At 39.4% G+C, this 25,695-nt stretch overlaps 1 protein-coding gene across 4 annotated transcripts in view; it reads right to left on the minus strand.

Annotated features, from left to right (window-relative positions):
* Positions 1-25,695, minus strand: part of kcnh5a (potassium voltage-gated channel, subfamily H (eag-related), member 5a) — a 127,524-nt gene that overhangs the window by 12,802 nt on the left and 89,027 nt on the right. For all 4 annotated transcript variants that reach the window (XM_067383589.1, XM_067383588.1, XM_067383587.1 and 1 more), the window contains 3 exons: positions 22,715-22,914; positions 20,147-20,399; positions 16,662-16,858 (listed from right to left, as the gene is read on the minus strand). In XM_067383589.1, the coding sequence (XP_067239690.1) occupies positions 16,662-16,858; positions 20,147-20,399; positions 22,715-22,914 (650 nt within the window). The remainder of the gene's footprint in view (positions 1-16,661; positions 16,859-20,146; positions 20,400-22,714; positions 22,915-25,695) is intronic.

Here is a 25,695-nt window from a genome sequence, read left to right on the forward strand (position 1 = left end):
CGGGGGCGAGTTTGCTCTTGTCCCAGTTGACCTGAAGACCCAACCGGTTGGGAGCTACAACCATGTCGGGTAGGACTTTGTACTGACATGCCCGACCCTCGAACGCAGACCAACCTAGGAAGGGTCTGCGTCGAGGCAGAATCGAGACATGAAAGTATGCGTCCTTCAGGTCTATTGCTGCAAACCAATCCTGGGGACGGTCCAGGATTGGCCGTAGCCCACCGCCCTTTTACGGTACAATGAAGTAGGGGCTGTAAAACCCCGACTTCATATCGGCTGGAGGGACCGGCTTGATTGTACCCTTCGCCAGGAGGACAGCAATCTCCACCCGGAGAACAGGAGCACTGTCCAACGACACCGGAGTGAAGTGGACAGCCCTGAAGACCGGGGGACGCCGGGCGAACTGAATCGCATAGCCGAGTCTGATAGTACGAATGAGCCAACTGGACAGGCTGGGGAGCGTGCTCCACGCTTCCAGACACTGAGCCAGCGGGACCAAAGGCACCACAGACGCACCGGGGGTGGGGCAGCAAGGCAGAGAGAGACCCGACTCGGACGGCTTGAGGGCGGCCCGGAGTGGGGTCGGACTCTGCGAGGCAGCAGTGTGCATGGGAGATGGCGCACGGGACGCGGTCTGCACCAACACACTGCCACCTGCTGGCGAATGGGGAGGGAGCTGACAGCAGCGAGGCGGAGCCTGGCACACTGGCAGACACCCCTTGTTGTGACCTGGAGTTTGAGGAAACTGCTCTTTTTGTGGCAAAGTGGGTACCGCTGGACTCCGGAGAGCCAGCGGCGGTAGATGGACAGCCGCCACAAAATCCCCCCCGGCCCTCCTCCGGGGGTGGGAGAGCAGATGGAATACTCTCCCAAAGGGCAGGAACCTTCCGCTCCAGGTCGCCCGTCTCAGGGCCGAGTTTTCCCCGACCGCTTGCCACCTGGCCACGTCCGCGCCCGGCACCCTGCTGTTTGGCTGGTGTAGGCTGCTGCTTTGCCAACTTAGCAGGGGCGGAGGAAGACGCAGGCGGGCGCCCTCGGCGACGAGCGGGCTGAGGCTGAGCCACGGGCGGCTGGGTGGAGGCAGCAGCGGACCGCCGTGGCATGACATGTCTGATAGCCTCAGCCTGCTTCTGTGCAGCGGAGGACTGTTGGGCACAGTTCTCCGCCGCGTCGCCGAAAAGGCCGACCGGAGACACAGGGGAATCCAGGAACCGATGTTTGTCGGTCTCCCTCATGTCTGCCAAGGTCAGCCAGAGGTGGCGTTGCTGGGCTACCAAAGTAGACATCGCCTGGCCAACAGAACGCGCTGTCACCTTCGTTGCCCGGAGGGCAAGGTCAGTGGCAGCGCGCAGCTCCCCAAGCAGCTGTTGGTCAGGACCTTCCTGGGGCATCTGCGACAGCGCTTTTGCCTGATAGACCTGCAAAAGGGCCATCGCGTGCAGGGCAGAGGCAGCCTGCCCACAGGCACTGTAAGCTTTCTCAGTCAGACCGGCTGAGAGTTCACAGGCCTGGGACGGGAGACGCGGCTCACCGCGCCAGCCAGCGGCCGTTGGACACAACTGCGTCGCAACAGACCGCTCGACTGGCGGGATCTTCGCGTACCCCCTGGCTAGCCCGCCGTCCAGGGAGGTGAAGGCAGACGAGTGACCAGGCCCTGTACGAGCCCCATGCGGAGCTTGCCAAGACCTGGTCACCTCATCGTGTACTTCCGGAAAGAAAGGCATTGGGGCGGGACGCTGGATTTGACCAGCGCGACCCCCCGCCAAGTACCAATCGTCCAACCGAGATGGGCCGGGACAGGGTGGAGGGTTCCACTCAAGCCCGACGCACAAGGCGGCCCGGGAGAGCACAGCCGTGAGCTCGGGATCCGACTCGGGCAACGCTACCGTACCGGGCGGCAGCGCGTCCGAATCCTCCCCCGAGGACTCAGGCTCACCTTCCGATGCAGCGATCGACATCCGATCCGCCGCCAGCACACCAAAGGTAACGGCTGGACAGTCCGTAGAGGGCCCAGCGGAAACCAACGGTGGCACGATGGGTTGCGGTGCTGATGAGGCGGCAGGGGCCCGAGGAGCGTTTCCGCTCGGCGGGGAAGCCCTGACCGTAATCCTCCGGTCACCCTTCCTATACAGCGCCGTACCGTCATTCCGGTTCCCGGGGCCGGAAAAAACGGTCGTACGCGGCATAGGAGAGGGGACCCCCGCTTCCTGAGACTTCAGGAAGGAGAGTCTCGACCTCAGCATCGCGATAGTCATGTTCCCGCAATGGGAACATGAACCATCCACAAAAGCTGCTTCAGCGTGCAGAATGCCCAAACACGAGATGCAACGATTGTGCCCATCAGCAGGGACCAGGGAACGACCGCACCCATTAACGCACAGACGAAATGACATACTGTCAGGGTTCGTCTGTAAAGCTCTTTTAGAAGGGGAAGTCAACTCACTCGTGCTGAAGCACCCAGGGAGCGACGCGATGTGTCAGGTACACCACTCCCTGACACACCGAGGAACCGGCCCAAATCGCTACATACGCACACACTCTTTGTGTTGCTGTGAAAACAGCAGTTTTCGAGCTTATAGCTCAGCTCCTCGGAGACTCGCGACCTCGCTGAACGTGCCCTTTCACCAGCACTGAAAGCTCGCTGTAAATCCTCTTCTGAGGCAATGTTTTAGAATAAAACAAACGAAGAAAGGAGTCTTCTAAAACAGGACACCAGTGAATGGCTCCGAAGCGAAAGACAGAGTGCGATTGCATCTGCTTCCTATTTATATACACCTGTCGGGGGCGGTGCGCATTATGCAAATATTGCACGCCAATTCCATTGGCTTGTTTTAGTTTACACGAAGATGATAGGGCTCTCTAAGCGATATCCCAATTCGTCGGTCACTACTGACGTACGTCGAACGTGACCGACTGAAAGGGAACTATTTATCATATATTTAATATGCCGCAGCGCCCAAAATGTATATGGCCGCGCCGCCCGAATCATGCGCGTCTCCCCCGAGCCTGCCACTTATCAGCCAATCAAAAAAAGAAAGAGGCTACACATTGGCCAATCAGAAAATAGAACTCTTGTATCTGGGTACGATTTACCACAACAACCAATGAAAAAAAAGCATATCCTGGAATTGTTCACCATCATCCTCGTTCACACACAGAGGAAAACACTGGAGCTCTGAGCATCACCTTGAGCACAAAGTCATGATCATGATCATGTTATAGGTCACTTTAAAATCATGTCATATTTTATATCCTGGCCATGGATGCATTAATCATTGAATCTGTCTGTCAAAGATGTCAGGTAAAAGGCAACTAAGCATCCTATCATTCACCCTGAGAGGAAAGCCCCCTAAATGAATAAATGGAAATTGAATAATACTTTGTATTTGGTTAAATTGTGTTCAGTGATCCTGTTGTGGGGGAATGTCACTCTTGCCTGTCTTCAAAACTTGAGAGCCCTGTATATATATATATATATTACTTACAGTATAGAGATCTGCCTAGCTGCAGAAGTATCCTCCAGTTCAATCAAACACAAATAAAGTCTTTAGACTCACTCAAAAATTACAGGAATATGTGTTAGAGCATGACTGGAACTAAATTTTGAAAGATGACTGAGCACTTCTGCTTTAAAGGATTAGTCCACTTTCAAATAAACTTTTCCTGATAAATTTACTCACCCCCATGTCATCCAAGAAGATCATGTCTTTCTTTCATCAGTCGAAAAGAAATTAAGGTTTTTGATGAAAACATTCCAGTATTATTCTCCTTACAGTGGATTTCAGTGGCTACCAACAGATTGAAGGTCCAAATTATAGTTTCAGTGCAGCTTCAAAGGGCTTTAAACGATACCAGATGAGGAATAAGGGCCTTATCTAGTGAAACGATCGGTCATGTTAAAAAAAAATACAACCGTTTATGCTTTATAAACAAAATATTGCAGTGAACGTACTTACGCTGAATGTCCTACGCCTTCCCTATTCAACTTATGGAAAAAAAACGAAACTGGCGCCGCGTTCGTTCCATAAGTAGAATAGGGAAGGCGTAGGACATTCAGCGTAAGCGTTATGAAGAATGCGGAAGCGGAAAGTACGTTCACTGCAATATTTTGTTTATAAAGCATAAACGGTTGTATTTTTTTTTAACATGACCGATTGTTTCACTAGATAAGTTTCACTAGATAAGACCCTTATTCCTCATCTGGTATCGTTTAAAGTCCTTGAAGCTGCACTGAAACTATAATTTGGACCTTCAATCTGTTGGTAGTCATTGAAATCCACTATACAGAGAATAATCCTGGAATGTTTTCATCAAAAACCTTAATTTCTTTTCGACTGACGAAAGAAAGACATGAACATCTTGGATGACATGGGGGTGAGTAAATTTATCAGGAAAAGTGTATTTAAAAGTGGAGTAATACTTTAAGCGAAAAGTGTATATCAGCTGAAAATAAGCCATACTGTAGGATGTAAATAAATAAAGGGGCAAATAAACTGAAAAACGAGACGCGCAAGGGTACTTGTTTTTATGGTTTTTATTACTATAGTAGTTATGTTTGTGTAACAACTTAGTGACATTCACTGTAGGATATTTGAAATTTTAAGAAAATATGACCATGAGTTTTGAAAGATTCACATGATTTTCTGCAGTGCAAATGGGTGTAAAAGCAAAAAGCACAGGGAACTGAAACAAAAGTGCGCAGAATCTTCCAACACAGCAAAATCCAACAGTGTAGATTAATGGGATCTGGCAAGCATTTTCTTTCGCAGCTCCCCTCCCATAAACACTCCTCCACTTTGCTACTTTAAGTATATCGGGATGCTGAAGATCTGCCAGAGATGGGGTCCACTCCACCCCCATCCCAATGCTGAGGCATCACCAGCCCGGGAACACCCCGCTCAGCATTTTCCAATTGCGTCCAGCCAATCAGCAGATTACTGCCCACTACTACAGAGTCAGGACTATGATAGTCCCTCTCAGACGATCACGTCCATTCCTCTGCATTCAGACATTCAAGTGCCTATTTTCACTCACCTATAATGCTTCCTGTCAAAAATACAATGGTTACAAAGAGCTGGTGCCATTTTGCAAGCCATAAAATTAGAGTCTCTGCTTGGGGATCAATACCTATCTTGGCCTTTGCTCTCTTGGAGCCAAAAAGCTGCATTTAATCAATTCATGTCTCTGCCTACAGACCTGGCAGCCAACTTCAACAGAAACTGCAAAGTCTAAAGGATCATTTCAGGATCAGCACAGATTTAATGACAATCTAGTGGAATAAATCTCGAGATACTAACAAAGAAGAAAATCAGCCAAGAGTTGACTAAAATTAGTTATTATTAAATTATTATTCGTTCAAATAATAAGTTAGATATTACCTTTCTACGATACAGAAATAAAACAAATATTAAAAGTTTTGGTTTTCATTTCTAAAGAAAAAAAGACTCTTCTACTGCTAGGGTTCATATTTGGTATATCAAGTTTCAGATATCATCTATGTGCAATCTTTATGTTGTTCAGGATTATTGAATTTATTAAATGTCTCCACAAAGTTTACAGACTTAATATAGACTGAGTAATGCAGGACAAAAGCAGCTTTATGGATACTTCTGAAGTAATTTTGGTACATTGAAAAATAGCCTTTGAAGTTTAGATCTATCCCTTAAGTAGGAGCCTTATGGCCCATTAGAGTTACTATTTTTATAGAAAATTTCCACAGTGGCTATAGAAAATATTATATTGATCTACTTGTTTTGGGTCTCGCCCAGTTTCCAGGAAGCATATGTAGAGATACCTCATACAGCAGACGCTGTGCCCTCTGGAAACAAGATGGATCAGATCTAATTGTTTCTATTCATTATTTACCAAAGAAAAATGGAAAAAAAAAAAAAAAAAAAATGTCTTGCCTCTTTGGAAGACAACTGACCACTTTTCTTCAAACAAATGAACTGTTCTAAGCACAGCTTATTATCTGTGTGGACACACTGTTTGCTGTTGATTCTGTATGAATCTTTCTCTTGTTGCTGAGAGAGCATCTCTCTGCCTGTCCTGTTGGTAATGGAGGGGATGACAAAGTTGCTTCGCCCACCTTATTGGCAGGGGTTTGCAGCTTTCAGAAGGCCTTGTAAATCTTGTTAGGAGGAAAGCGTGGCAGGTGTGGAGGATTCTGCTTCCTCTTTGCGTTTGCTGCCGAGATGAATCAGCTCAGGCAAAAAAAAGACTTCGATCTGACGCTAATCAGCAGCCAAAGACAAACAGTTGTGAGCCCTGCGGGTAATGGTGAAGTATTCTTTTGAGGTTGGTTTGGATTGTCTGCTGATCTAGCAAAGGGATTGTCTAGTGAACATATGGCCTTGGAATGGGATAGACACTCTCAGGCCATTACTTTTGAACTGTATGTTACATACAAAGCTATCTGTCAATATCAAATAATCAAAGGTCGTCAGTTCAAATCATAATATGATCTACTCTAGCCAACATGAACCAGAAAAAGAAAGTTCACAGGAAAGGTCCTTTATAGGCCAAGCACACCGCACAGCTAATCCATGAGTTGATGTAGAGCTGTGAAAATATTCACTCAATAACACCCTTGACCACAGGCCTGGAGCTCTGCTGCACGCTTTTGAGAGACCTTTCCTTTTAAAATATATTTACAGGGCTTTTTTCTTCCAATCACAACCTCAGTGAGCCATTCAGACCAGTGGTGTAGTGTAAGTGATATGCAGGTATACGCTGTATCCCCACTAGGAAACGTCAATGATTTCTGTATACCCACTTAAAAAAGCGTGAGGATATGTAGCATGCAATAAATAGCAAAAAGCTTTGTGCTTTGTTGCTTTTGACATGAAACAAATTCTCATATTTCAAATTCTGCCAATTTTACTATGAAATAAAAAACAGAAATACCATTTTGGCACCCTTTAATGTGGCGTGACATAGCGCCTCAGCTCAAGAGAAGCAGCAGCGTGAAGTGCACATGAACTTCTTCCTCTCTTTCACTTTAATATCAGTTACAGCGCGAAATAAACATGAATGAACATCTGAAGGTATGTTAAAAGATACAGTACAACTTACCGAAATACGTATCATGTCTCGTGTAATCGCTTAATCAGTGTTTCAACCGTGGAAAGACGTTAATAAAACAACTTGTAAATAATGTCACGCAACGTCACATTTATCTCAGAACAAACATATTCAGTGACCATAAACTCGTTAGTCAACTAGAAAAATAAACTTAGCATTTAGCTAAATATAGTATATTAAATAGTAGTTGGCCTATTATAACTTTATTATTATAAAAATTTCCTTAATTTAAATTTGTATACAAATCAGTTAATTTTAACCTTCAATATTAATGTAGTACCAACTGATCCATGTATATTTTACAGCATTAGTTGATTTTTTTTTTGCAGGAAATTTGCTGTGAAATGTACTGTACCTTAGATAGGCTACAGTATATCCAAATAACTGATAACAAATCGAATTGCAAGCTTGCGAATCGAAATGCATAACTATGATGACAGACTGGCAGGAAATGGTGCAAAACAGAAAACAAAGTCCAAACAGGGTGATATTGTGACGAACCGATAAGCCTCATCTTTCCATTATTGTTAATAATAGTTGTAACTTGCACTCTTAAATGTGCATTGGAAATTGCCAGCTGATAAAACCTATGGTCCAGGGACCATATGAAGAGTTCAGATGCAAAAGCCGCTAAACGCCATATCTGTCCAAAAAATGAGATAATGACATTGAACGAATGCTTACGGCACGTGGTACACGTTCAACAAATCACGTGCTTCAAATCCTCTAAATCGCAGTGTCAGCCCATTCAGAAATATCGGTTTGTTGGCAAAAGCCTCTAGACGCCACTTCCCTTTGGCAGCAAAAGCAGCTATATTCCGAGAACCAATCAGAAGGCGCGAATCGAATCATATGATTCCGAGCGGTTTCAATATAGCGGCGCTGAGGAAATTTTTTTAGAGTCATATTCAGATTGAGATTTTTAAAATAAAAAATGGAGTATGATGAAATGGATCAGCCTGTCCTACTAATATTGAATGGCAGAAGAAAACGTTATTTACCTCAAAACTCCGCCTGTTATAAGGCAAAATAGCCTACAGTGGAAATGGCTTGGTCGCAATTGTATCATGTACTCATAACAGTTCTTCGTGCAGTGCCGTTACTTTGAAGGAATCGGATTTATTATACATCAAACAACAGCTCTTTTTCGCCAAAGACAAAGTCAAACAAGATGCTATTCTTCTGTCTCATATGGAAGCTGTGCCATATAAACGGAGGAGGCAAAAAGTGGAGGCTGAATAGAAGAGACGTGTTAGATCCCTGTGTAAAGAGGTTTGTCTACTGTTTAGTTTTAAGTGATAAGTGCTCTCATCTTTTTCAGGGTTTTTAGTTGCATCTTTAGTGATTTTTCAACTATTTACCATGTCTTGTCCCAAATAGGTGGATTTAGAGGTTTTTGCAAAAAAAAGCACAAGTGGATTTAGCTGGTTTTGACGCAAAAGAAAATCTAACTTGTTAAAAACCAATAAATTGTCTAGAGTGACATTTTTGAAAAAAAGTTATTTTATTCACTAGCTAATAACCTTATGATTACCTTTAAAACGAAACTCCTGAACTTGATCGTAAAAGCCTGGTAAAAAATGCTCATTTTAAAGAAAAGAAGTCTGATGGATTTACAGGGTTTTGCATCTGAACTCTTCATATTCATATAACATATAAGGCTAAATGTAGATCTTATCTGGTTGAGTTAGATGGTGATTGACACTAAACAGTAAAAATAAGCCCAGTCTCTCCAGCTGTAAATGTAAATGGCTGTTAAAGTCTTATGTTGCTTATAATAAATTGACATGTTGATAAAACACACATAGGCAGTTTTTCAGAATGCTCTCAATTACATGTAGCATACAGATGCATGCTATGCATTATTGAGTGTCGCTCTGGGACGGGTGAGTATGAGGCTGGGAGGGAAAAATCACAGTATACTCATTACAAAAAACTAGACTACACCACCGGTTCAGACATTGGTGGTGATGATGAGGAAGTCCGAAGCACAGCTGAAGAAAGTGTGAGAACTACGACTGTGAGTCTTTCATTTTTCTAATTATGCTGCCTGAAGACACATTTTATAGGACAAATTCCAAGGCATTATCACATGTTCACACAATCCCAGAATGAAATATGATGAGCTCAGTGAAAAAAGTATGTAGAAAAAGTAGAAATAAACATATTGTTGGGGGTCAATACAATTTTTTAAAAAGTAATTAATACTTTTAATCAGATGTATTAAACTGACCAAAAGTGTCAATGAGGACAATTATAATGTTACAAAAGACACTAAATACTGGAGTAATGGTTGCTGAAAAAACAGCTTTGCCATCATAGGAATAAATTACATTTTAAAATATATTAAAACAGACATTATATTAATTGCAAAAATAATATATTTCATAATATTAATGTGTTTACTGTATTTTGAATGAATGCAGCCTTGGTAAGCATGAGACTTCTTTCAAAAAGATTTTTTTTTTTTTAAATTACTGACCCCAAACTTTGAAAGTATAGGGTAGACAATGGATGGTTGATGATTTTTGTCATTTCTGTCTGTATCTTGGTGTTCTTTTAAGCCAGTGCATTCAAAATGTGATTAAAACTAGTTACAAGTATCAGCTATTAAATGTAGTTCCAAACAGAGGAGCCTAAACATTCAGTCCTGTCAATCATGATTATGAGCATATATAAGCAGCAGTCACTGCATCATCCCAATGACAATTCTTCTGGCATACCTTCTCCCCCCCATCTTCTCCTCTATTTCTCTTATTCTTCCTCTGCACAGTACCGTTAGGGGGGTTTAGCTCGGAGCTCGAGCCGAGCCTTGGGTTCAAGCCTCCTTCGTGGACAACAAGCCAAATTTGTTTATCTTATAAAATGTGTGGTTAATTTCAAAGACAAGTAGTGAAATGTTACAATTCACCCCATAAGTACAGGTTAGTTGTACCAGATCCTGGGGTGAGATGAAACATGATATCCACTGGGGTGAGATATAACATTATGAAATAAGGATTATAACAACAACAAAAAAAATCAGTTTTGAAAGCTTTTTATTCAACATAGACTTTTTAACATAATTGGTGTGTGTGCGTGTGTGGAACAAATATGAATAAAATGAGCAAATGCTCCTTTTACATCCTTCAATTTGTCTTTCTCTTCCAAGACTTTAGCCGGGGGTGTCCATCATGCAGAGTTCAGCAACAACCCCAATTAAACACACTTGAACCAGCTAATCAAGGTCTACTAGGCATACTAGAAACTTCCAGTCAGGTTTGTTGAGGCAAGTTGGAGCTAAACTTTGCAGTAAGGTGGCCCTTCAGGACCGAGTTTGGACACCCCTGACCTAGGCATACTAAAAAACCCCACAAGTACAACTAAAAATGTACTTGGGGTAGGCTGTAGCATGCTTCATTGACGTTACAACTAACCCAGGGTTTTGTAGCCATGAACTAGCTCACCTTACAGCTAACAGCCAAAACATTAACACTAACAACTTGTATGAAAAATATCTACACAGACACACAATAAACATAATTTAACTTTGATGAGTTTAACTACAAAGCAGGAATTGGCATAACAAAAATAAAAAGTTAAAAAAGTGACTTTCTTACATCAAAAATCTAAAATCTGCTGTGTCTGCCACAGAGCTCTACTTTCCCACATGTGGAATAAGGACTAAACTGAGCATGTGTGAAGTGAATCAGGTGATTTGTAACTAAAATCGGAAGTGTTACAATTAACCTGTTACAACCATCCCCGGTCTTCCCCTATAAATATAATTCATTCAGTAGGCTATAGGCTCTCTCTAAAATAGTCCAGTGTAAATTGATTCTATTCTCACACACACACACACACACAAAATTTAAAACAATGTAAGTTACTTTAACAAAATCACTAATGTAAGGTTAAGACTACACAATATCAGCCCTTTTTTGGCAAAATCCATCTGACGTAGGGTGTCATGGTGATTCGTAAATGACAATGGTCTTCGGGACACAAGTATCACAAGAATCAATTGTTTCAATCAATGTCACAAAAGAAAGACGAGCATGTTGAATTTTTGTCAGTCCTCCACAACGAGCTCCGTCATATCTGTTGACCAATACACACTTCCATACACAGCTTTCAAACACAGTGAAACGACAGAGAGACGATGGTATTGGTGCTGTTAGGTAGAATTATGCAATGGAGGAAAGGTTCGTGTAGCTATGGCAATAATACTTCTGCCTTTATGATGTTTCCTTGAGGGACTACCATGACAGAGTGAAAAAAGAAGTTTAGACAAATCGTAAGAATTCATACGAGTGAGGTTGTACGAATTAGCCACCTCGTAAAATACGTATTAATTGGTCGTGAGATAGCATTGGAAGTCTGAACCCGGCATAGGTCTTCTAATTTTAGCTATTCAAATCAATGTTTGACCAACACAACATGAACATCATTTGTCATGTTGTGTGTAGGGGTGGGAATTGGAGGGTACCTCACGATACGATCACGATAAATGGCTCACGATAACGATAATATCGCGAGTCAACGATTCTGGGATAATCGATATATCACTAGACAATCCTATAATGATACATCGTGATATTGGTCTTAATATGAAAACAAAATGCACGTGAAAAGGTTAAGTGCAGGTTAACGAATAAATCCGATCTTATATGTACATTTAATAGAGTTCACGTCACCGAAAGCAAGAAATATGAGGTGCGTTTTATTGACCATCAGTTAATTTCAAAATCAAAGACTGCACTAGGAGAGAGCGGCAACAGCACTGGTAAGGGCTCATTACTTTTAATGAAGATAACTGTGTGTTATGTGTCTGCGACTTACTTTCACTTTCATATGCGGCAGTTTGCGCTTGCGTTTGTGTGATGCAGTAGCGTTGTCATATCTGACTCTCACGTTTCAGTTTTAGTATTTTTGGGAGAAGTAAAATTTACATATGTAGTTTCAACAACCAGTGCCCCGTGTATATCTAAGCACTCGGTGAAGAACGTCAAAGATGTCTACGTTTGTCACATCAATGGTATAAAAGTGCATCAAGACTTTGAACTTAAACGTGGCTGGGGCATCTATTTTACTCACACTGCTGTCCGCCATCCTGTTAACAACCTCTTTTTCTTAGGCTAGTTAACTTAAGTTCACGTTTCCCTCATTCATGTGTTGAGCGCCGCCTTGAAGTCGTGACGCTTTGAGCAAAGAAATCTATTTATAGCGCTTTATTTTTTTTTAAAAATATCGATATTTGGCCCAGCGATACGATTCTCATATCGCCCAGAGAAGGACGACGATATATCGCCATATCGGTATTTTGTCCCACCCCTAGTTGTGTGTAGGGTGAAGATGTAATGACAATAACTTCATAATATTAATAAGAGGCAACACTTCTTGTTATTATGCATGATAAATGTGCGTGGTGTGTGTGAGTCGGTGTGTGTGCGTGTATTCCCGCTGATTTGACTCATGCTTTATTCAGAGTGAGCGCTGCAGGGGGCCGTTCCTCCTCAGTAAAGTTGGCCCATCAGCAGCGTTACCCAGTCGACTGAGCACAGCAGGGCAATGGGCTGGCCTCTGTCACTCCACCAACAAAGAAACCAACGCTCTGTCCTTAAAACACTTCACACTATTTTCACCTCATCCTGGTCAGTATAATTAATGGTTCTCTGCTTGTCCTCTTTGCTAAGCCTAAGTTAGCATATTCAAATAATAATCAACAGTAAGAACCATCAGAAAAATCACAGTATGTATATTAAAACACTATGACAAAATTAATATTGCAAAAAGAATTTTTCAAATAAAGCATGTCGTCTACTAATTAAAGATGTAGCCTGAGCTCCACAAATCAACTGCATGCAAAATTCATGATCTCAAAGTTACTCAGAGACCTTGAAGAACCATAAACCTTTAAATCAATTAATTTGTGCCCTTAGCAAAGTATCCTCTCATTAGACAGGTCCTCTTTGCTGTGGCCAGAGGAAATAAATTAATATCGTGGCTCAGTGATTCCTGTCCGTGTCCAAGAAATCCAGCTGCTCTATGAAAGAATTTACCAATTTAACTTGTTTACTTGGGAGAATGCAAGATCTCCTCCCTCATTATTTAAGGATGACCTTAACACACCTAATTTGTTTCAGAGCATCCTTTCCTCATTGATATAGATTAGATATAGCAACAGAGGACATTTTTGCATCTAAATATAGGTTTACACAATGCTCACTAATTATGTAACTCAATGGCAGTAAAGTGCACAGCTGAGATCTCCTAATTGTGTTGTGAGTGCATTGGGTCTTTCTTTCGTCAAAAGATCCAAAGTTCTCCATGGGCGGTCTGTCAGAATGAATCATTTATGTATTTAAGGAATGTGAGGTCAGGTCTGAAAGCCACAACAGAGCTCTGAACTCATGCCAACACAGCACACAGCAGGACTGCACACCACACATTCAGGTTAAAGTTCACCAGGATGTGCTTGAATCTCATAGACAAATAATCTGATTGATATGAGATGGAAAAAATAAATAGATCATACATTATATACACTGCCCGGCCAAAAAAAAGTTGCTGTTTGGATTTTAATAGGCAAATACTTAATAATCTATGAATGGATGATTATTACGGTGATTATTATGTTTCTAGCATGTTATATGTTTGGCAACGGTTCTTTTAACCCTTAAAGATGGAGTGTGTAGATTTTCATTTCTTAAACAACCATGTAGGAAGACACATCATGGCCACATTCCAGGATGACAATGTCAGGATTTATCAGGGTTAAAATTGTGAAAGAATGGTTAAGAGAGAATGAGGAATCATTTTCAAAAAGGAATTGGCACTGACCTTAACCTCAGTGTAAGTTTTTGGGATGTGCTGGAGGAGACTTTACAGAGTGCTCACCTCTTGCATTGTCAATACAAGATCTTGACCAAAAATTGATGCATTTCTTGATGGAAATAACGTCACATTTATTTCCATCAAGAGGTGCATCATTTTTTCGTCAAGATCTTGTATTGACAATGCAAGAGGTGAGCACTCTGTAAAGTCTACTCCAGCACATCCCAAAAACTTACACTGAGGTTAAGGTCAGTGCCAATTCATGTGTGAAAATGATTCTTCATGCTCCCTCCCAACAATTCTTTCACAATTTGACCCTGATTAATCTTGACATTGTCATCCTGGAATATGGCCATGATACATCTTAATACATGGTTGTTTAAGAAATGAAAAGCTACATACTCCATCTTTTAGTGTTAAAAGAACCGTTGCCAAACATATAACATGCTAGAAAAACAATAATCACTGTAATAATGATCCATCCATAGACTCAAGTATTTACCTATTAAAATCCAAACAGTGACTTTTTTTTGGCCAGGCAGTATATATATTAAAGGTGCAGTATGTAGGACAAGTTTGAGAGCGGAATCTTGGGACATGTGGTCTTCACCTCAAAGGACGGTGCAAAAGAATAGGGATAGGACTCGGGAAGAAATAATGTTCATGGATACACGTTATTGTAGTATGAACGGGTGTGTCTCATACGTTCTGAAAAGTGAAGCCACGGGCTCTTTGATCGCCCCCTGGAGGCTGGATGCAGTACAGGTCATAAACCCCGCCCTCTCAATGCAGTCGAATGAGACTTCAGTGAAAACTTAAAAATAAATTCTGCTTCAAATAAAACTTTCTGAAAGATGGTTTTGGTCATTTAAGGTAGTTGTTATCACACAGATATATATTCAATTGTTCGTTTTTGTGATGATTTAGATTTTAGCTAGCAATTTGATGCTATAAAAACGGGGCATGTCGTCATGATTCGAACGTGATTGACAGCTCAGCTTGTCTGAGGACTGTCGGAGCTTCGAGGGGAGATTGAAGATGTATTAACTAACTGTTAATTTTCGATTTCTTTGTTATTTAACACCAACAAAATGAGTTGTTCAGCAGTAAACTGTACTAACCGACCTACAGGATCTGACGGATCACTGAACCTTTTTCTGTAACATTAAATATGGGTGTTATAAGCTAATTAATAAATATTATTAGTTAAGATAACACACCTAATGTTAACAATGTCGGGAAAAAGCAGGTGATCGTTATCTGGCAGTTACTTATTATTTTTATGGGTATAAAATAATAATTAGCAGGACAAAACTAATGATAGCTTACTCTAATTACAGCAATCGATCTCCTGTAACATTAGTTGAACTTGATTTAAAATGGCAGGACCGTTTCTGACGATTTAGAGTTGTTTCTAGTGGCATATTATATTGTTTTTATCTACTGAATTTGCTGTTTTAAAAGTATTATTGCTCTAGAAATAGAATAGCCTATTATTTTATAGGTAGAATTTTAAATTGTATATAATTTTTATAGTCTATTTAAAATACATGAATGATGACGCAGTCGTCTGGGCGGAAGTTTGATATCGCGACTCCGCCTCCGGCTCCACTGACAGTTCCTTCTGCGCATGCCCAGGCTCCAAACATTTTTTTTTTTTGACGTATTGCGTAACATGTCAGCGCCCATTCGGTCGGCCATTTTGGCTTCAGTTCATTACAATGGAAGGAAGCGACGTCGCGTCGTCCATCTTTTTTTACAGTCTATGAGTATGAAGCAGAGCAGGACCGAGTGTTGTGGGAGATGAACGAGGCCGCTGGAGCGATTGCACAACACACGCCTCACGAGGAATGAAACTTTTATTATGCCACAGTCGCCGGCACCGGTTCCACTTTTCCGGTCATGAGTATGAGGTAACACAGAAATGAAAATGATGTTATAATGTTACTCTGTGCTGCAGAGCAATTGAGCAATTGACAGGCGACTCCTCACACGTCCCGGAGCCTTGGTTAAAATTGCAATTTTCTTACGATTTACAAATAGTTGGAAACCTTTGGGATATTGTAAGTACTCAAAGTACTCACAGTAAGTGAACAAAATATATAATACTGGCCAATGGTTTTTGGATATTTTACTGAAAAAATCTTACATATTTCACCTTTTAAGAAAAGCGAAACTCAAGTTTCAATAACAACAACATTTTCATGAACCACTGCATTTGCCATAATTTTTGCCTAAAATAAATGAAAAAGTGTTAAAAGTTAACAAATGACAGCAAAGGTAATCTTAAAAATGTAGGAAATAAGCATGAAAAATCAAATATCCAATATAGACAAATACTGATAATTAAAAATAATTATAATAATAGTAATAATGCTGATAACCAATATGTTATACATATGCCACAAATCCCAAGCCATTTTTATCCAAATAGACTATGTTATTCGCAATGCTTCATGGGATTGTTGCTTCATTTTTCTGGTTTTCATATACAGTGTTTTTTGCTTTAAATCAAAGTTTATCATCATGCAATTCATCGCAGAGCTGGTTAATTTTGTTCAGGTTTTTAATTTCATGACTTTTAATGCAGAAAATGAATGGGAAAAAATGTCTTCTTGAACCAAGAATGGAGAAAAAGTGGGCGTCTGGGCGATGCGCTTGCGTTCTATTCTCCAAGGCTTTTCAACTATTAGAATGGATTCAGCAAAGTCTGTTGCAATTAGAGTGTAATATTTTGTCATGAAAAGCTATGTGGAGCTTACCCGCTTGCGGAGGTTGCAGGTGAGGATGAGATTTCGGGAGAAGGAGTTGGCGAAGGCTGTGTAGAACTCCAGCACTTTAAGTAACGCGTCCCTCCTGATGACATGCAGGTCACAGTATGTCAGAGCCCTCACATTAGCACAAGCGTGTGCCAGCGTGGATTCCTTCCAGAACACGTCACCAAACACATCGCCCTTACCTGAGACAGAAGAGAGGGATTATATGACACCATTAGTAAAGTTGCAGGAAAAAGCATGTGAACCCTTTGGATTTGCTTGGATGTCTGCATAAAATTATTCCAATGAATTTTCAGCATCATTATTCCAGTCTTCAGCATCACATGATCCTTCATAAATCATTGTATCATTTGCTGATGTGCTGCTTAAGAAACATATCTTCTTATTATTAAAGTTAAAAACAGTTGAGTTGCTTAATATTTTTGTGGAAACTGTGATACATTTTTTCAGTATTCTCTGATTAATAGAAAGTTCAGCATTTTTTACTGTCACTTTAATGCGTTTTACTGATTCAAAGTTTTAATTATTGAAAAGTTAAAATGACTTGAAGATCATATCACATTTAATGACCAATTTTTGCAGAAAGGGTTCAAATTTTTTAACTGCAACTATATTGATAGGGCTTGTATTTGAGCTTTTATCAGACAGACTACAGTATGACATAAGTATCTTCTAAGTTCTCACACCACACTTATGAGAGAATCTGTACAAAGTACCGAGTGTTCAGCGCTTTTGATGAGGGGCATCATTAGGAGCCCAGCAGGTTTAGTCTGGTGGGTTCAAGTAAACGCCTAGGGGCTAATTAACTCACAGCACTCGCATCTTATTTCATTTTATAATCATTAAAGCAAAAGAGCATCTGATCTGATTCCCCATTAGAGAGAAGAAGCATTAACTTCTCTACAGTGTCTCATAAGGTCTAATGTCATGTCGTTTGCGGTTACATCGCGTCAGTGAAGGGCACGTCGCATTCTTGTGCCAGCGGTACATCAGCAAGACTCAAGAGATAAAGAGATCAAACTCTTAAATGTGCCTGTATGCGCATGTGATATTTACAAAAAAATAGCCATCTGTTTTTATTGTTCATAGTGGAATTGGTGCCAGGCTCAGAGTTAAATACAGAGTTAGTAACTGTTCCTTTGTTGTAGAGACATTTGGTAAAAACAAAAATAATGCTCAAACAAATTAGACAGATGAACAAGGCCAGGATTGTTGTTGCTTTCTCAAATTCCAAAAGGACGTTTACGAGCCTGGACTTACTCATCTTTTACAAGAGCAGTGTGTATTTGTGCTTAGAAATATGACTGTTTCTCTAGTCATCGTTATAGCACTGGCTGCACTGAGGCTGTGTGAACTATCAGTGCACATCCCTGTGAAACCGAAGACTCAACAATCAATTGACAGAGAATCGGCCCCCACAGTTCCATTACAGCATGATAAGGACATGCCCTGGACAGAGTAACAAATGCCACATATAGCATATGTAGTTGACTGTGGCCTTTTATGTTACTTTAGAGAATGAACGAACAGGCGCAATGATATTACGCAACGTCTCTCACAAACGTCTCCATGGTTGCAAGGCACGTTCCCTGTGCAAGCAGGGGCTCACAGGCGCTGCGTAATATCATTGCACTGCTGCAGCCATGGAACGGCAGCAAAGTTCCTTGATTATTACGCCGGAATGAGAGTATAGTTCCTAGCCATATCAGCCTAGAAAATCACAACTTTTCATTTTCCGTCGGTCTTAGTACACGATTTAACTACAGAAGAGTCAAGTTTTAAAAAGGAAAAATATCAAAACTCTTTGGTCATTTTTAAGCGCAATGCTAACGGTCTAATCAGATTCAATGAACTATGCTAAGCTATGCTAAAAGTGGTACCGCCAGAACCGGAGATCGGCTGAATGGATTCGAAAACGGTAAAACTCAACTGTTTAACTCTAGGGGAGTTGGAAAATTAGCCTATTTTCAAAAAAAGTGGAGTGTTCCTTTAACTGTGCAAGATCCATTTTTTTTAGAATCCACTGCGTTAGTATTGTGTCCTTTATTTTTCTGAACTTGTCCGAATTTTGGTATGTTTTTGGAGCTGTGTTATGTGCCCTCAGGAAAAACCTGCAGAGCTCTGAAGTATTACAGTATTACAAACTGCCTAATTGTGCAGCATTTGTCTTTCTTGATGGGATGTGGGAATACTGGGATGTTGTGCAGAAATTATTTAAAACAGTACCAAAGTATATATTGAAATAAAACAGGGATCTGTATTTATTCAAGAATATCCAACCTGCTTAAAAGGATTTCACAAGTTCACATATCCATATAATTAAATGGAGTAAAGTTATGCGTATTTGGCGTGCTGTCCGGGGAGAGGGCTCTGAGCTTGGAAATTTGGCCCGAACCCAGAGTACTCCCTGGTAAAAGTAGATAGAACTGAAAGTGAGGAGATGGGGTGGAGGAGGGATGCTGATAAACTCTCAGATGAACAGAAGTCAGTCTGCTGAATTTATACCTTTTGACATTGGTTGAGTTGATTAACTGAATGCTCTCCACCTGTGCTAATTAGGTTAATTATCTGAACTTGCTCCTCACGAATTTTGTTAATAAAACATCATTTATACCACTGAATACTTACTAAGGTGGCGTAATTTTTGTACAGGCACATATTTTGAAGTCTTGGCCATTACTATTAAACTAAATTTTCAATTGCTATTTAATGCTATTGAACATTTCCACTGTTATTGACCATGAAAACACTGCTGATATTCTGTGACCACAGAGGGGCATGTTGTCATGTTGTATGGGGTAAGGTGTTACAAAGGGAACCCACGATAAACAAATAAAAATGAAAAAAGTCTTATATATATATATCAAATTCTATGGTTATTTTATGATACTGTAGTATATAGATAACACTAAAATAACACTGCTTATTACAGCTTTGTCATCAAAATTTGAAGGAAAACAAAATCTAAAAAAAAATCTTTTTTGGGGGTCAACAGGAATTTTTAACCAGATCTATACAAGATCTCTTCTTTCAGAGAGTCCTGGTTTTATAATGACATAAAGGTTCTTAAAAATAAAGGTTCCAAAAGGGTGTTTTCACAGTGATGCCATACAAGAACCATTTTTGGGTTCCCCAAAGAACCTTTAATTCTTAAAAGAACCACTTTTTTTCAAAGAGAATATTTTATCTTTTTTCATTTTTTTCTTTTTATTCCACTACAAAAAACTTTTTGTGCAATGGAAAGGTTCAACGGATGTTAAAAGTTCTTCATGGAACCATCAATGCCAGTAAAAAAACATTATTTTTAAGAGTTTACATTTCAGTAACTGGATCATAGTAACTGAGATATAGCTCTTGTGACAACTCTCCAATGTGACAACTAAGCCCTGACATCTCCCTTAAATTGTTGTTTTTTTTTTATTTTTAAATTGTTGTTTTTTCCCCAGAGTGGAAAAAATGATTTAGCTCACCTAAAATGGCAATAACCTCATCATCCTGAATGACCTCCAGCGATCCAGACACCACGAAGCAAAGAGTGTCCACACTCTCCCCTGCGTGGAAAATAAGATCTCCTGGAGCGCAGTGTGTGGTCTGGAACTCTACCGCCAAAGAACGCAGACAGCCGTCACTGGCCAGCCGGAAGGCAGGGTGCTCGTTGAAAACCTGGCGGTTCAGGTGCACACAGATGTCTGCACGCATGTCCTTAGGACAGATGGACAGAACCTAACAAGTAAAGCAAGGAAACCTATGTCTTAATGACACATTCTCTCAAACATGTACACAGTCCAACAAAACTCTTCTTGTTTTAGTATCTGAGATCACTTGTTCTATTTTTGACCTACAACTACATATTAAAGATATTTTTTTCTACAAACATAAGGAAAAAGTGATGAAAAAATCATAAGGAATAAAATACAATACCAACGCCTGTGGGATGATACCAGATCACTTCGCTTCATATTTGGGTCCTATCACCCTCTCAGGGTTTATTCTACATTATTGAAGAGATGACCAATGTGTATAATCCTACTTATTAAACAGCTACTTGTACAAAAAAAAAAAAAAAAAAGTGTATATAATATAAAATATTTCGAAGTGATGAAAAAATGAAGAAAAGTGATGAAAGAATGAATGAATGAACTGAATAAATAAATACTGATTTAAGTAAAATAAAAATGGAATGTGGAATAAGTCAGTTATTAAAATAATAGGCTACAGCACAGACTTGCATTGGTAAGCAAATACTGCACTTCATTACTTAGCCTAGAAAGAAAAAAAAGAAGTCAAACAGAAACATGTTCAGTTGCTGGTGGTATTTGGAAATGTCAGTTTCTGAATATTTCACTTGTGTGCTGTCTACAGTGAGAGCTAAAATAACATTGAGCTGAAGAACTTGAGGTTATTACAGAAAATGATATAATTTATACTGTAATGCTATTAACATACTAAGATTAGCTGCCCATTGACACAACTGATTAACAATTAACTTTTATGTATAATAACAAAAGATGATTAGAACTGATTCAGCCAGTTAATCAACACTGAAAGAAGATCAGTTTTTTTTTGTTTGTTTTGTTTTGTTTTTTGTGTGTGTTTCTTGATTCTAATAAAACCCCAAATGAAGTCACCCATAAGTGATCTTAAGTGTCTCATTTAGATTTTGGCAATAACAAAATTTCACATCATAAATAGGGATTTATGGAGATTATTATTAAGAAAAATGTATACTATTATCTGTAAATATATCTATAACTGTGTGTCTTCACACATTCCATATACAATACAGTGGACATATTATTTGAATGCACTGACAAAAAAATTCAGTGTGTGTAAGTATAGTATAGTATGTGTGTCAGTGTGTATGGGGTTACAGCATTAATATTACATCATTAAGTGCCCATAAAAAAAATTGTCATGTACTGGACACTCCATCATGGGCAGAGGAACATGCATGCAGGGTGTTCAGTGCATGGAAAAGATCTAATACACTTCACTTCACCAGAATGCAATTAAAACTCTGCAGAAACCAATTATACTTTGTGCCTCAGTCACCTGTACAGGATCTTTCTGGTCAGGACTATTCTACAGTATGTTCAAATTTGCCCATTATGCCCATTGCCATATGTCTATAAATGGAGAGGATTTCACACCCCACACTGCATGACAACCAGTTATGAGAATCCTTTAGAAGTCTAAACTTGAGCCAGGGGTTGAATAGATCTACTGTAATCCCTGAGGGTTGATGTCTCCTGGGATATAATGCAATTTCCCATTCCTCTTCTAGAATGAAATGAAAATGGGGTCTTGATGGAGAGACACTTACACAAAATGATGGCCTTCTTTTCTCCACCTCCTCTATTTTTTGTTTAACGTTTCTGACAGAATGATAGCATCCATCAAAAAAAAAAAAAAAAAAAAAAAAGATTATATAAATAAATATAAATGATTTTTCTTTAGTTCAGCATTTGGGATCACACTCCATCATTACATTCAATTCAGAAAGAGAGGATAGAGATTTGCTATTTATGTTGCCACTATAAAGATTAAAGAGAAAGTAATTAAACAATGCCTTCCATTGTCAAAACTCAATCCTTAGCCCTACTGATGTAAATAAAAAATAAAAAATAAAAATATATATATATATATAAAAACAGTGTTAGTATTTTTAAAGTGTCTTTCCCTGTCAACAAGAACTTGTGGAATCTGTTAAATGGCAAATTTTCGCACATAACGGTTCAATAAAAAGTAACAAAAATCAAAAAAGACCCCACAAAGAAAAGACGCTATTGATTTTTTATGATGCCAAATTTTTTGTTTGATGTTAAAATGCAACTCTAACTTTTATTTTACATGTTTTTTGATCAAAACAAAGATATCCAAACTTTTATGCAAATTATATTTCTCCATCAATATTCAATAAAATTAAATAAGCGAAAATGACACATTTCCCTGAAAGGGGCCTTTTCTGCACTTACATTTCAAGCTCTGCAGAAAGTATGTGTTCAGAGTGCATCAGAAAGAGGAACAGGTTTACTCACCTTCTCTGTGTCTATGCCTTTGGTCATGGCCCATGTGGACACAATGTAGTCCATAACTCTCTCGCTCAGTCCTTTAGGCACCTGATAGAGCTTCAGGAAGTCTCTCACATTGTTCAGCATCTCATGGTAGCGATTGGTGTTCGTGTACATCTGCTGAAAGATGGTGGTCACGTTTCCAAAGATAGTGGCGTACAGAAGAGCTGCAAATCAGAGAGGGGAGAGAATGAACAGGGCACTTTAGAAGGCTGCTATTTATAAAAATCAAAGGCTAGACTGAAGTGAGAGTGTCTAAAAGTATCTGAAGGGAAATGGGGGTGGTGAATCGCTGGTCAAGTAGAGCTTCATATCGATGCTAGTCTGTGAAATAGACATCAGATGCAATTTGGACTTTCTTAGTGTATTAAATCCCAGTAATATGCCTTATCTATCACATTTTCTATAAGCAAAGTACAGTAAAACCTGCAGCACTGCTGCAGCAAACCTGACAACTGAAAACAATCATTTCATTTACTAACTGTATGTATGCACATATTTTTGGATAAACGCTCTTTGCATATATTTCACACAAAATTCACGTTTCAATGACACACACAAATAGTAAGAAATTAAAATGTATTATATTAAAATAATAAATATTATTAGTGGTGTGTGTGTGTAAGTAAATTTACTGTATATATCAGCAATTATTAGTGAAAGGCACAATATTTCATAAAATATTTCTTAAAAAAAAATGTCTATTTAAATACAGAAATAAAATGTAATCAAACTTATTACTAGATACTAAATATGCCAAATGTTAAATAACATTTCAAGTATTCACAGAAATCTCTTCTAAGCAACAGCCAGCTATGTAGCTTTTTAGACTGCTAATATACTGTATATTTGCAAGCAGACACTGGCAATATCCCCCTAATCCTATCCCAACTTACACCCGAGCGTTTCCATGGAAACACAGACCAAAATAGTTTCTGAAATCTATTGTTATTTTGTTACCAGTATGTTCTCAGAAGGTGGACAGGAAAATGGCTTAGACAGAAAGGATGATCAGCATTGGCAGAGAGGTAAGATTCCGTTGGAAACCGAGAGGTGTGGGTAATGCACTTTAAATCACATCAGTGATTGACAAGATCCCAGTCATTCAGAGAAAAGAGCAGGGTCTGTGCACCAGTCATCCTTGCATTCAGCCTCTTTTGACACGCATGCCAAAGACCAGTTGGAGCTTGATCAACATTAATAGTCTATGCAAACCAAAGCATTAATTAACTGCCCATGTGAGTGAACGCAGGCTGAGTGATGATAATAGCGTTTGCAGTCTGATGCAGCAATTCATTTCTAGCCAAGATACCAGTGATGCAGATCAATTTCAGGCCGATGATTCATTCATGTGTCAGTCGTCTGCCTGTTTTTACTAGTGTAATCAATATGAACGAGCACAATAAAGACTCATCAACAGCGACATATTTTTAACTTGTCTGGTAGTCAAGAAATATGCGCGTAGGACGAATAGGTGCCAACTAACATTATAACACACACCTGAATGATAGCCGACAGGGCAAAGACAGTGTCATTTACACACAGGCAATTTTAGTAAATTAAGTTCAGTTTTACATAATGTACATATGTGTTTGATTAGTAATTAAGCAGGGATTAGTCAGAGCTTACAGATAATTGATAGGGTTGTTTTTTTTCCAGTGGCTGAGTTCACTGTTATTATAAAGGTTATGCAAGAACATTATGAACTAGAAGAAACAGAGCGAACAAAATAGGGAATTTGACTGCATAGACTATGTGAAAATTGAAAATTTAGAGGAAAAAAAAGAGAAAGAGGGAGAAATCAGAAACAATAAGGAAGCTCTTAAAGAACATAAGCTTAACTGGGAAAACAAATTAATGTTTGTTTGATACTCTACACTCTGAAAAATGCTGGATTAAAAACAACCAAAGTAGGGTTGAAAATGGGCAAACATATAACCCAACCACTGGGTTTGTCCATTTTCAACCCAACTTGTTGGGCAGTTTTATCTAACCCAACTATTGTTTAAAAATTACTATATGGCTGGCTTAAAATGAACCCAAAATAAAAATAATTAGAGGCAACAATAATAATCAAAAGGTGAACATTTATTGATAAGCAATTTGATAAATGTTTTTGTTTAATTATTATTCATTAAACTTATTAACAAATGTTCAATTATTAAACATATTAATAAATGTTAATTTCCAACATATTTTGGGTTCATATTAAGCAAGCAATACAGTATTTTTTAAAATGATAGTTGAGTTAAATAAAACTATCCAGCAGGTTGGGCAAACATTTAAAGGGATAATTCACCCAAAAATGAAAATTTGATGTTTATCTGCTTACCCCCAGGGCATCCAAGATGTAGGTGACTTTGTTTTTTCAGTAGAACACAAATTACGATTTTTAACTCCAACTGTTGCAGTCTGTCAGTCGTATAATGCATTTCAATGGTAACACAATCTATGAGAATAAAAAACATGCACAGACAAATCCATATTAAACCCTGCGGCTCGTGACGACACATTGATGGCCTAAGACACGAAACGATTGGTTTGTGCGAGAAACCAAGCAGTATTTATATAATTTTTTACCTCTAATACACCACTATGTTCAACTGCCTTGCACACGGCATCCGGTGCATGAGGTGTGTACGCGCTATGGCGTAGTTTAAAGGATTATTCCACTTTCAAAGAAAATTTTCCTGATAATTTACTCACCCCCATGTCATCCAAGATGTTCATGTCTTTCTTTCTTCGGTCGAAAAGAAATTAAGGTTTTTGATGAAAAGGTCCCAGGATTATTCTCCTTATAGTGGTCTCTCCAAACGCCTTGCACTTAAGGAAAAAAACTGAACTGGTGCTGCATTCATTCTGTAAGTTGAATAGAGAAGGCATCGAATAGAATACGGAAAGCGGAAGCATGTGCAAGGCGATCATTTGTGTTTATAAAGCATATACAT

The sequence above is a fragment of the Chanodichthys erythropterus genome, chromosome 4 (genome assembly GCF_024489055.1).
Source record: "Chanodichthys erythropterus isolate Z2021 chromosome 4, ASM2448905v1, whole genome shotgun sequence".
Lineage (NCBI taxonomy): Eukaryota > Metazoa > Chordata > Actinopteri > Cypriniformes > Xenocyprididae > Chanodichthys > Chanodichthys erythropterus.